Source organism: Haemaphysalis longicornis, unplaced genomic scaffold (assembly GCF_048455015.1).
Source record: "Haemaphysalis longicornis isolate Haplotype H1 unplaced genomic scaffold, Haemaphysalis longicornis Haplotype H1 scaffold_3, whole genome shotgun sequence".
In the NCBI taxonomy this organism is placed as follows: Eukaryota; Metazoa; Arthropoda; class Arachnida; order Ixodida; family Ixodidae; genus Haemaphysalis; species Haemaphysalis longicornis.
In genome coordinates this window covers 108566358-108579116 of record NW_027526335.1, presented here as the reverse complement: position 1 = coordinate 108579116, position 12759 = coordinate 108566358, and the positions used below count along the sequence as shown (strand labels likewise).

The 12759-nt window shown below is 47.8% G+C and overlaps 1 protein-coding gene across 2 annotated transcripts in view; it reads right to left on the bottom strand.

The window, feature by feature from the left end:
• LOC144175009 (apical endosomal glycoprotein-like) overlaps nucleotides 1-12759 on the bottom strand; it is a 58232-nt gene that overhangs the window by 28815 nt on the left and 16658 nt on the right. For both annotated transcript variants that reach the window (XM_077704015.1, XM_077704016.1), the window contains exons 11-12: nucleotides 12436-12561; nucleotides 10897-11147 (exon numbers count right to left, since the gene is read on the bottom strand). In XM_077704015.1, the coding sequence (XP_077560141.1) occupies nucleotides 10897-11147; nucleotides 12436-12561 (377 nt within the window). The remainder of the gene's footprint in view (nucleotides 1-10896; nucleotides 11148-12435; nucleotides 12562-12759) is intronic.

The window sequence follows — 12759 nt, the reverse complement described above, 5'->3', positions numbered from 1 at the left end:
TCTAAGCCCCCAGTTTCACCTAGTAGTTTTTTTTTAACACTTATTCTATTGTTTTGAGCAACTTCTTAAAGAGGCCTGCTGTCTGGTCTCGGGGCGGAATTGTAGTTTTGGTGCGAACGACCAGGGTTCGACCCGAGCAGTGCCCCAATTTCTGCTAGACCCGTGAGTTTTTACTCTGAGATGGTCTTTATGGTCCGTTTTACGCATTCTTTCCGTAAATTAGGGTGGTTTGTTCATGTTTATATCGGTTTATGCGCTATCGCGGTATACCACCACGTTTTAACAGAAGAACTTCTTAAGGTTCAGCTTGGTCCGTTAGCATTCGCAAAAAATATACCAAGAAAAAAAAACTCCCCCGGCGCAAGGCGCCCGGCACAGGTTTAGAAAAACAAAACCGAACGCACGTGAGCTTGCGCCTCGTGAGGAACGCCCTGCGTCACCCAGGCTTGCGCATACGCTTGCGCCACGTGAAGAGCTCCAGCCTTCATCGTCGTCGTCGTTGGGTAGCGACCGGCGTGCCACGGCTCAGCAGCGCCGAAATCAACGACGACGAATCTGCCAAGCCATCCCTCCGCAATGTACACGTGAAGACGGCCACCGAGGTGAGGGCGCTCTACAAAAGGATTCGCCCCTACGGGGCTGTGCCGTCGGACGACGACAACAGGGATTACGACGATTGCTCCTAAATAAAACAATGTACACCAGCCCAATTTTTACCAATATCACGGGAGCGTCGACCGTTCCGCCGACAGCGCCGTATGACGGGGTAATTAACCGGGGTAATTAAGGGTAATAACCGACGACAAACTCGGCGAGAGTAACCGCATGCGCACTAAGCGAAGGCCGTTGCTTTTGTCGTCTTCTAGGCTGTTCCAAGGGCAGACAGGCACCGCGTACTGCTGTTACCACTCGCTTTCACTTGCCCTCTTCGCTCCGTTACCGGCGGTTTGGAGGGTAGTGTGATAAGCGAATAAAAAAATCGGGGGTGGCTGTCTGCTCTTAGAACAGCCTAGCAGAAGACGACAGCAGCGGAATTTGTTTAATGCGCATGCGGTTACTCTCTCCGAGTTTGTCGTATCACCCCATCATACGGCGCTGATCGACGGAACGGTCGATGCTCCCGTGATATTGGTAAAAAATTGGGCGGGTGTACATCCTTTATTGCTGCTTCCTTTACAGTGCCGTCCAAAACGGCTTTCCACTGCTGGGGTTCGGCTGCTCCCTCTCTCCTGGGATCCGTGGTCAGTGTGGAAGGAAGCAAGGTCGACTTGATTTGATTGATTTTAGGGTTTAACGCGCCGACGCAACGTAGGCGATGAGGCGCGCTGTAGTGGAGGGCTCCGGATTAATTTTGACCACCTGGGGATCTTTAACGTGCGTCGAAATCTCGTACACACGGGCATTTTTGCTTTTCGCCTCCATCAGAAAAGCGACCGCCGCGGCCGGTAATCGAACCCGCGACCTAAGATCGACTTCTAGCTTCGCTGTTTCTCCAGCCTTGCACCACCAGTGCAAGCTGCGCCAATTTTCTTAACTGCAGCACCGCACCGGAAGTGTTTGGATTGCATGCATTTCGGAACGGAATACCGCGACGAAACGGCCACCGCGCCTATATTGACGTGTTCGTGACAGTCGACTGGTCTCTGCTTTTCGTAAAAGCCCGCGTTTCACTACTCTCCTTTAGTGGTATACCTCGATAATTCTGCGTGATTAGGGAACTCATGCATCGCATTTAAAGTTTGACTGCAGCTTTTACGCTGCTTAACTATTGGCATGAGAGGCGCAGGGCAGCACCCATATGCTTAGACAGGGAAGGCGGGGGCCTACGATCCAATTGAGAGCAAGGCTCCGCAACTTCATTCTCCTGCTCTTCTCCTCTATGACTACATTCTGCAACCATGGATGTACCCAATTAAGGGCATAAATGTGCGTATGACTTCCTGCAGGCTTTGTATGGAGTGTGATTCACGTGCGCTGTCCTAACCGGTAGATTACTCGGGGGACGAAAGGGCCATTGTCCCAACGAACATTGCCGATCTCGAGAGCGAGGTGATATCCGATAAAGACTGCAGACAATTATTACTCGCAAGCTACGCAATAAGCTCACAGAACTGGGGCGTCTGGCCCCACCGCAATGATCAGTCATTTTGCAAAGCCCTGCAGCAGCACAGAAATAAGCGAAACAATCGGAAGGTCATGTAGATAGAGTACGCTCACGCTTTCCGGCAGTTTCTTTTTATTTTCAATTGATTACTTATTTACACGCTTCTCTTTCAAATGTTTTATCTTTATCCGTTTTTTCTTGCATGTTCTACCTCTCCCTGTTCGAGGAGAATCACAAGTTTCTGTATGAAGAGACATGAATTAAATACTGTATATCTCCCCTACCTGATGTAGGTCTTCTAGTTAGAGGAGCGCACTTAACCGCGGTGAAGCATACTTCATACATGACCATGAGCGGTTCCTTTCATTACCGCTGCGATAAGGTTTCGTATTCAAAGCGGATAGGCATGGTTAAGTGCCTCCAGTATTTTTTTAACGCAAAGCTGTAAGCCTCTCACTGATTTCGTATGTAGTCCGTCCCAAAAGCTCTGCAGGAAAGCCAACTTTTTGTGACGATGATGATCGTCGGGGGGGGTGGGGGGAAGTGCGTAAAAATTAAAATGCTTTCCGTGGTCCGATTACACCTGGGTCCTTCGCGTTATGACGCCGACGACTTTCCGGCAGCGCCATTCCAGCACGGTCGAAGAAGTTATATTTGTGCAATGGTGCATGGACGCGCAAAATTAGACCAAAAATGCACCCCTTTGTCTAAAGACGACGACAGTTCACCGCTAGGGAAAGCAATGGAATGTCCGTGTGAGTAAAGCATTAGAGAGTACTGTCGCACTGCAGTAAACTGTCCCGATAAGGAACAGGTGTTCGCATAAACAGTGCACAGTCTTACGCCATAATCCCGACCTGTAGGATCCGCAAGCTTCTGCGATGGCTCATTTGGTGCTGGACTTAAGTTTGCAAACTTTCGCGTCCCCCATCATTGTCGTTTTAATGCACAGCATTCTTTGCCGAGTGCCGCTCCCAGCCAGGACCATTCGACGCCCTTCACTCCCAGAAAGATGCATATTTAGTGAAAGCAATACCTTTAATCGTCATAATAGAGCAAATGGAGGCAATAGGCCGGACAGAATTTTGAAAAACCAAAAAATCAGAAATAAAACCAGAAGCTTTCTTACAAAGCTCATCTAACTAAATAAAAAATAGCCCTAAAACACAACAATAAACGAAAAAAAATTGCCTCCAATCCACGCTGTGAAGGCGGTTGGACTGCGAAGCTGAAGCTGTAAACGACACCCACAACGATTACCCATACGGCGTCACTTGAATTCACACACGTGGCACCCTCTCACTACTACCACCGATCACCCTCTTCGCCTCGCTGACTCACTCCTCTATTGGTGGATTGAACGGAGGCTTATAGAGTGAAATTACAATTTTCTGCCTTCGCAGTACCCGCGCGCCAACTGGCTGGAACAGCGCGAGGGGGAGGTGTGTTCTTTTTTACTTGCTTTCACGTCGCACATGCCGGCACGCGCTGTTTATGGAGGCCACTTTTAGCGTCTTTGGAAGGGTGGGAAGGAGGGCGACACGCGTGTCTTTGGCGTCAATTCTCTGCGACACAGACTGACCCCCACCCACCTCCTTCTTCCCTCTCTTTCTCTCTTCCTATCCTCTGAAACACCCACTTCCCTTTCCTGGACTGGGTTGTATGAGGGTGAACACCCCGTTGAGTTCAACAATATTCCCAGTTCTTTAATCTTCCCTGCTTTCCTAATAAAGTAGCACCACCACCGAGTCAACTCTCTCACTGCTTTCCCCTCACTCTTGTTTAATGCTGATGATGATGATGATTTCTATTGGTTTCCCCTTTGTATCGGGGTGATGACATGTCATCTTACCAAAAAAGACTAATATACCTATGTTTTACACTTTTGGTTCAATACTAGCGCTGCTTAGGGCAGGCACAAAAAGCCTATTAGGCACAAAATACTTTTTTTTTTTCTGTTACAAGTGGTAACTGTCCTAGGCAATATTTCCCTCTCTGCTTTTCGTCCACCAGCATTCTAATCTTCTTTTCGTCCCCTCGACAGCCTTGAAGTCCACTTCCTCTGTGATACCTTTAAATCCTACGGCTCGGGGCGAAAGAGCGCCCTCCACCTCCCCAAACGCTGAATCCAAACCACCATCTGCCTCTTCAGCCTCCATGTGGGGCGTAGTTTAATCGGCAAGACGGCGGGCTCTTGCTCCTCTTCTCTATGCGGGCCCAGGCTCGATCCCTGGCGGTGCCAGTAATTTGTGTAGCTAGGGTCGTAGCCAGTAGTAGCCATGAATGTTTGTTTGTGTAGCCAGTAGTAGCGTGGGAGTTTTAGATGTGACGGCATCTCATTCACTCGCCTTGTCCCTCCATACGGCGTTGTCGTTGCCCGTCCACACCCCTCCCCCATTCTCCTCGCCGCGCGAGCTGCGCTCTCCGCCGCTCACCCTCTCTCCTCTCCGATAGCGAACACTCTCTCGCGAGGGGCATTGGATTGGATTGGATTAAAGTGGATTGTGTTGGATTGTGTTGCGTCATAGCCGCGCCACGTTGCGTCATAGCCGCGGCAGGGGGTTCACGGCGCGTTTCACGCGATGGGAGAATCAACCTAACGGAAACAACAACGGAACCCCCTATGCGTCGCATCTAAACAGGGGTTCCCGCGTGGGGAGGTGGGAGTAATTTTTTCTGCTGACGCGGACACGAAAATTTCCTTGGCTGGTTACTGGTATACTGCTTGGCAGTAAAAATTCTACAGAACAACAATGGTTATCATCCGCCCTCAGAAAGTGGAGGTCCAGCGCAGCTGTTCTAAGCCACCACACATGCTGATGGGGGAGGGCGTAGAATATTCCTCGTTGTCTTGGCGGTCTTGTCGCTTGCACTCGGCTTCTTTGGGGCGAATGCTGGCTCCTGACGCATGCGCTTGGCGTCCTCGGCGAAAACTGCGGGGTCCTCTCTAGCCTGTCGCATGCGCTAGCCCTCGAGTGACCTCAACCCTTTCCCTCTTTGAGGGAAGCTGCAAACTTAATCTTTACCAGAACACATAGAGGGGTGCCATTGTTTTACGGCGCCTTATCATCTATCATGCTGTTTCGATGCTTGCTTTAACGAATTTTTTCCTTACATGTATATGTCAGGAAAAATTTTTTTCAGTGCGAATGCACTTCTTAAGCGAGCCTGAATCGTCCGCCGCCGTCGTCCGCATAGCAACAGCTGCGGGTGCGCGCGCTCCTCGTCTTCCCTAGCAACGGGGGGAGATGGGCGCGCGCTACTCTCCTCCTCCTCTCTCAGCTCAGTGACTGCAGGTGTTGGGCGCCTCCTCTCCACTTCGGGCGGGAGAGCTTTCGCTCGCGTAGCGGGCGCTCCGCATTCCGACGCGTGAGGGCGCTCGTGTAGCCCTCGCCGTAACGGCGGGCGCGACGCGTGAGGGCGCTCGTGTCGCGGCCGCGTGCCGCGGGAGGGTATTAGCAGGGCTCGCAAGCTTGGACGTTCCCTGGTTTCCCTATAGGCGGCGTAAAAATCGACGCCCCACCTGACCAACCTAAAGCGCTGTTTTCGACCATCAAGCCCACCAGACGGCGCAAGCGAAAGGTTACTTTTGGTATAGAATACAAAACATTAATTCCGTGACTCAAAGAGCCCACGCAGTTCGCTTACAATGTGTTATTTAAAAATATTATTAACAAGTTCCACATCAAACATCCATTGAGCAAAAATGTACGCAACTTTTTACGAACAGCCGACTGGTGCACCACCTCGTTTCTGAATTCGCAACCACAAAGCCGCCAATTCAAATTGAAACCGCTGCAACGGCCCACCGTTTCTATGTGCGCGGAGCACTGGTTTCGTGACTGTTATTGCTGTTATGTGCTTTTGCATCCATCAGTTGTTGAGAGGACTGGCAAAACACGGGAATTGAGTGCTTGTTGAGTGACAAATGTGGGAAATTCCGCATCGGAAGACAGCTGTCGAGGCCAGAATATTTGATTCTTCCAACAGAAGGTGAGTGTTATGCACTCCGCTAGAAAGACGGTGCAAACGAAACCGTTGTCGCCGTCAATACCTCATTCGTGCCCTTCGTTCGAAATCTTAGCGCAAGTGAACGAGTTGTTATGGCAAAAAAAAAATGTTGTCATGAAAGCGACGTACAATTGCAGCGATCGAAATGAAATGATGTCCTGGCCTCTGTAAACTTGCGGATGTCAATAAACGATTTGTTCTCACTTGCTGCTCACTGTGGTCTGTGCCAGTCGAGGCCATCTGGTCACCTGGCGTAACATCACTTCACTAGCGCGGCGCAAGTAAACACGCGACCAGCGTGCCAGCCAGGAACCAGCAGGAGCAGCCACGGCCGGACTCGACGCCCCTTTCGCGCGCGGGAGGAGGAGAGTCGAGTCCGGCCGTGGAGCAGCGAGCCGGCGGCCGCCGTCCGAGGGCAGCCATGTTATTAAGGAGCTCAAGCGGCCTGTGCAAAAAGCATCCGCCATGTTTACAAAGCCGTGTTTACAGCGCCATCAAGCGGGCGTACTGGGTAGTTCACGACGCCGCCACTACGCTTTTTCTGGCACTACAGGCAAAGCTAGACCTTTGCTTCTCTAAAATCCTCCCTGTTCTGTGGTATTAGTCGAGCGCGCGCCGTCGTCGAGAGCGGTCGCTGTTCCTGCATCTCGATAACGATGATGGCGGACCGGGCAACGGTACCAGCAATAACGAGTGAAATATCTTTCTTTGTAGTTGTGTGCGTGTGTGTAATCTCTCGACTACTCATTAAGATCACGATATCCACCGTAATCGCGCAATCAACGACCGTGCATTCGCACTTACACACTCTCCCCCTCGGGGAAGTGCGAGGGAATTTTTTTTCTGCTGCACGCCTGATTAGCCTGACGCATGTGCTAGACGTCTTGGGCGAGGACTTCTGGGTCCTACCTCGGTTTTTCGCTTACGGCATAAAATTTTCCAACCAACAAAAGGCTACCAGCTTTGATCTAAAATGTTCAAAATACGAATTAAAAATAGCGAAAATCGCGAACCGTGTAAAGCCCTGACTTTCCACAAAAATGCATATTTGGCGGAAGCGACACCTTTAAGCGTTATAATAGCGTAAATAGAGATTACTGGCCCGACCGAATTTTGTAAAACCAGAAAATTAGAACCAAAGAAAAAATACAATTTTTAGAAAAATGATCTGACAAAATCAAAAATTTGCATCTTACACATCTCCCCCTAAATCCGAAGAATAAATGAAAGAAATCCGGAAAGGAACGAATAAACGATAGCGTAAACGACAGGGACGGCCCAGGCTGTACACCTTGCATCTTCGTAAAAACAAGACAATTAGCGAAGTAAAGGGAATTCAACGCTATAAGGGTGTAAATTTGCATCATTAGAGAAAAGAAACAAACGGTAGTTGAATTTTACTCGAACGTTAGTCGCTGTGCGCAATATTGAATTTGTTATCCAATCCTGCACTCTGCATCGCGTGCAGTTATTGGCGTTGTGCCAAGGACAATTGAATATTCAGCCAAAGCTTGGAGTACAAATGGTGACAGTTTAGTAAACTTAAAGGTATATTGATCCCTTGGCGCCAGACTTCACATGTGCTGTACGGATCAAATCAGTGAAGCCAACAAAGAGCATAAGAAACAAGATCGAATAAGTAAAGCTGCTTCTTTCTGGTTCACCAGAATAAATTACAACATTTCTGAAAAATAATACATTGCAAATATAGAAAGGCCCCGCCGTTTTTCTGAACCATATCAAAAGCTTCCCGGGGATCAGGAATTCAAAAGGGACGCAAAACGAACGTTATACAAATACTCCAAACGATAGAAAACCCCCACGCTGTACATTAAAAAACAAGCATTGGGCAAGGAACTTTTTAATGTCATAATGGGAAAAAATAGCTAAAAAAGCCCCACCGTATGCCTGAAAAGCTATGCGGGAAGCAACTTTCCCGTGGAACTCTCCGTGACTGCAACAATGCGTCTTTACTAGGAGTGTGCACATCACGGGACAATTCAAACGCAACACAGCGCTAGCAACATTTTAAGAAATTGGTACATTACAGGTGAAGGTTGCCAAACAAAGATCCTGCCAATAAATGTTACCAAAACTTAAAAATTATGTGTGAAAAACTCCAGACTATGACTGTCGTAGGCCCGTGAAGCGAGCCGACGTAGCGGGTTCCAGTCATGAATATAATTGGGGATGAACAAAAAGAAATTGCTATTGTTTGGCATATTCACGGCAAAAAGAGGAATAGTAATGATGCAGGGGACTTAAAATACTTGCTTATAATCAAGCGGTTTGATGTTAACTCCCGCATTTTACGAAATCAACCCTGAAGTGGCTCTGTATTGATATCTGTATCAAACTTTCGCACAACTGACAATGGGTCGCTGTTTGTTTCTATATATTCTGGAGGCGAATTACCCGTTATGTGTTGGTGCCCTTTTCCGTGTGTCTGTTTAGGCTCATCATTCATTAAGTTTTGATACAATTACAAATTCCGCGAAAAAAGAGAAACTGCTGGTTTAATTAACACATGCACTTTAAAGGGCCCCTGAGATGGGGGTTTTTGGGGGGTCGATGGTATCGGAGCGCAACGGCTATTTCTTGAACTAATCGTGACGTGTTTGTGCGCTCTTGATTTAATCAATTTTTTACTAGCGTAAAAACATCAGAAAGCTACAAAAAACATCTTTTGTGTGTGGGTGCTTTTACACAGTCACACATGTTTGTTTTATACCGGAGTGTAAAGCACTTACACACCGGGCCAAACCGGGCTTGACGCTCCTCCGTTCTCGGCGGAAGGGCGGAAGGATACAGTGAGCGCAGCAGCAACGACGCTTGCAGCCAGCGTGATCGCTCAGCGCTCCGTGTCTGGTGTTAGAGTATCATCAGTTTTCTTTGCATTTGCTTCCTTGGACGCTGTACCCGAAAGGATTCTTTGCACCATCTGTGTTTCGAGCGTATCCTCGACGTTGTTTCAGAGGTGGTAACGAACGGCGCGGAGCGCCGCGCCGACGACGGAGGAGGAGCTCCGCACGCAGCGCTTGGACGACGCCGGGCACTGCTCGTGATCACGAGGCGCACGCTCAAGTGCGCTCACGCGGGCTGTATAAATCAGTTCAAGCCCAAACGCTGTCGCAGCTGATTCTCTGCGGCGGTCGCGACAAGGGCAAGAGCATGCTCATCCCGTAACGACAACTGCCAAAGAGTTTCATTTCATTGCTTCCCTTCAAGTCATGATCCCAGAAAGTGTGGTTTGCTGCACCGGCCTTCTGAATGAACCTGTTGCCTAGTGTCCTTAGCGCGCTTTACCGTTTACCGTGTTAAATGAAGCAAGAGTAGCCGTTTGCCGCTGAAAACGAAAGGATTGCACTCTGCGGTTTCTGCATTCCGGCTTACCGGCTCTGCCGAGTAGCGACATCTGGCGAATTTGTCGCAAAGCAAATGACACAAACGTTTGTTGCCCAGAACTGTTCGCTTACGCTTGAAATGGCTTGAATCTTAGACGTCTTAGATTGAACTCTCACAATACAATAATTTTTTTTAAAAGAGCCGTATACTTCTACTGTAGAGCTTAAAAAATCGAAAACATGACGTTGACGCCGCCATCTAGTGGGAATAATTAGGACCAAGTATTGCATTAACCAGAATTCACGCCACCGCTAAATATTTCGATATAAAATGAGTAAGATATATTGTAATGATTCCGCAGTTACGTATATTACCTTGCCCAAGACGATTTTGAAAGCATAAAAGAGCTATGCTAGTTCATAAAGGCATATGAACCATTAAAAGCGTGGGAAGCTGGAGTAGGGGCGGAAATTTTGCTCGCTCATTCTAAAAAAAATTGTCATTTATTGTGCTCCTGATCATCATTTAGCAAGAATGTAGTAAAGAACATCAACTAAGATTGCTTGCATGAAGCGCAGAGCACAGCGCATTTGCTGTACCGTAAAGTTCCAGAAGAACGCCCACCCAAATTTAAGTACAGTGATATCAAGTGAAAAATACGAGATGACCGAAATTTCGGGTCAAGCGCGGAAAGGACGAATAAGTGACCGCATCTACACATGAAGAGATGATTCGGGTTTGTTTTGTTCACTCATCGGCGCTAAAGCCATGGATTTTACGGGGTGGGCGCGCGCGTCTTTCAGTAAATTGAATATTTCACCCGTAAAAGGGCCGGTGGGCGATGTTTCGGGGGAAGGCGTTCACTCGGAACTTTCCGGTAATCTACTCAAAACGCGAGCGTACATTTCGCCGGCGCAGGGGACTCGCTACTACAGTCGGTAGAAATTCTAGCCTCTGTATCGCTATGTTGCGACGGTAAAAATAAGTTACCGTTCACGGAAACTCTCGCGCATGCAAGGTCGACTTCCGCAATCACCAGTATCTCTTGCCCAAAGTCCGTAAAGACTGAAAAGGTAGCTTAAAAAAAAAAAGGACGTCGTCGTCTCATGTGCGACCCACTCGCTGAAGTAACCATGGTAACGACGACGCTCTAAACCAAACCGCCGCCGTCAAAAATCGCGGACATTCCGGCGGCCAACCATGAAATGAGTGCTTCGCCTCGGACGAGGTCGGACTATGTCGTCATCGCAAGCCGCCGAGCCAACAAATAGTTGTGTCTCGTCGGGGTAATAACTTTTGTTAGCGTGAGCGAATATGCTTACTATTTTGGGACTTGTTTCTACAAGAACTATAACGTAGATTTCTGACACAAACAAAAACACTTTTAAATCCATCTCAGGCCCCCTTTAACTCCCAGTTTCTTGTGGCTCACTTACCATTGTGCTTCCGGGCGAACCTGTCAAAGCAGCTGCAGCAGAGTACCAACGCGCCATAGGGGCATCAGCCTTCGTTCCACACCAAATGGTGGGTTGTCCACCTCGTCTGGCTAGTCGTGTGACGTTCAGCGCTTCGTCATCGTTCCCAGCGATGAAGTACCAGAAGCGAAGGCACTTGTGCTTCGACACGTCGTACCAACCGGGAGCGCTCAACATGCGACCACCAGAAGCTTTTAACAGGGCGAAGGTTCCTGTGAATTGGGTTACATAAGGAGCGTAAGAAAATCCCAGAAGCCCAGCTTGCAATGCATTATTTATATTAAAATCGTCAAAGGCCTTTTGGCATGCCGCGGTTTTGGCATGGACTTCTATAAGAGTCAGTTCCAGTTCTTGTTGGTTTTCTCCGTTTCGATGGAATATAAAAACAAAACACTAACTCTGTTTCAAGTATTCAATATGTGTTTGCCGATGTCCAAGAACATGCGATGCCACTGCAGCATTGACACTTTGAATGTCTTTTTTTCTTAGTGAAATCTTTTGCTGCACTACAAGTGCTTGGGGTACTATAACACACACGCTTTTTATTAAACCAAAGTTCTATGATGTCTTCATAGTTCTTTAAAGAGGTGGGATGCTAAGGTAGCAGCTGAGGGGTTGTTAAATTTGAATTAAAGGTATGTAAAAATGGGCAATACTTAACCTTTCAACGACGTTAGCGCATTCAGTAACAATCCGGGATGGTACCATACGAATGGCGAGGCGTTAATAGGTAAAAATGGTGTTGCTAATTGGGAGAACACTTGAAAACCGTAAGTGAAATTTCTATAGAAACGTTTCTAAAGAAACGTCTTCGTACAGAAGGCCAAGTTTATTTTGAAGAACTATTTTAAACACCTGCGGTCTGGCCCTGACTGACTTCATGCAGTGTTTTGTTATTTTTCACAAGTTTCCTTCTTGTTCCTCGGACATTCAGCGCTGGCGTCCATCTAACCATCCTGTTATCGCTGCTCCGAATAAGCCTCTGAGTCACAGCAATCAGACGAAAATGACGTGACAAAGAGAACATGATTATACTGATAACGAGAGGAGACACACCTACCACTGGACGCTGGCCAGCTCCTCTCAAAATGCTTGTTCTGGTCTAAATATGCGTTTGTGAAGTGTTCAAAAATGCACGCCACAAAGTATGCCTAACAAGCACTGAGAATTTGCAAAAATATAAGGCATGTTATGAAAACATCAACAATCTTTTTTACTACTCATAGAAGCTAACGGACAAAAAATGACGTGTTTCCTCGAACCCAAAACGAATTTCTAAATACTCTGTGGAAAAAGAACGAGAAATGTGTTTTTCTCTGTGTTCTACATCAGATCTCTTGCAATGGGCCAATGGCACTCCGACGCATTCCGCTGCCAAGGCCACATGGACCATACATTTTTAACAGCGGGAGTTTTCTAACGACAACGCTGCGTGTGGGACACGAGCCAAAGAACGGACAACCCTGCGCATAAAAACATCGTTCGAAGAACAGAACTTACCGGTGGGTGCTTGAGCAGTGTGATCAACTTCAGGGAGGGCGACAATGCCACCTTTGCCGAGTCTGCTCTTGGAAAGTTCCCAATTGTGCAACTGCCAGCCGCATGAGCCTGACTCAAATGTACAAGCTATGCAGAGGGGGAAAATTTATCGATAATTCACAGAAGAGTCTAGAAAAAACATTTCTCGGCCATTACTATCACTCTGTGTGTTTTTAACTGTCTACTATTTGTAAATTTCTTTCCAGCCACATCACAGATTGCTTCTCTTATGTGCAGGATTTTTACAGCTGCTTACAAAGCTTTAACTCTTCAAAATCAAAGTAC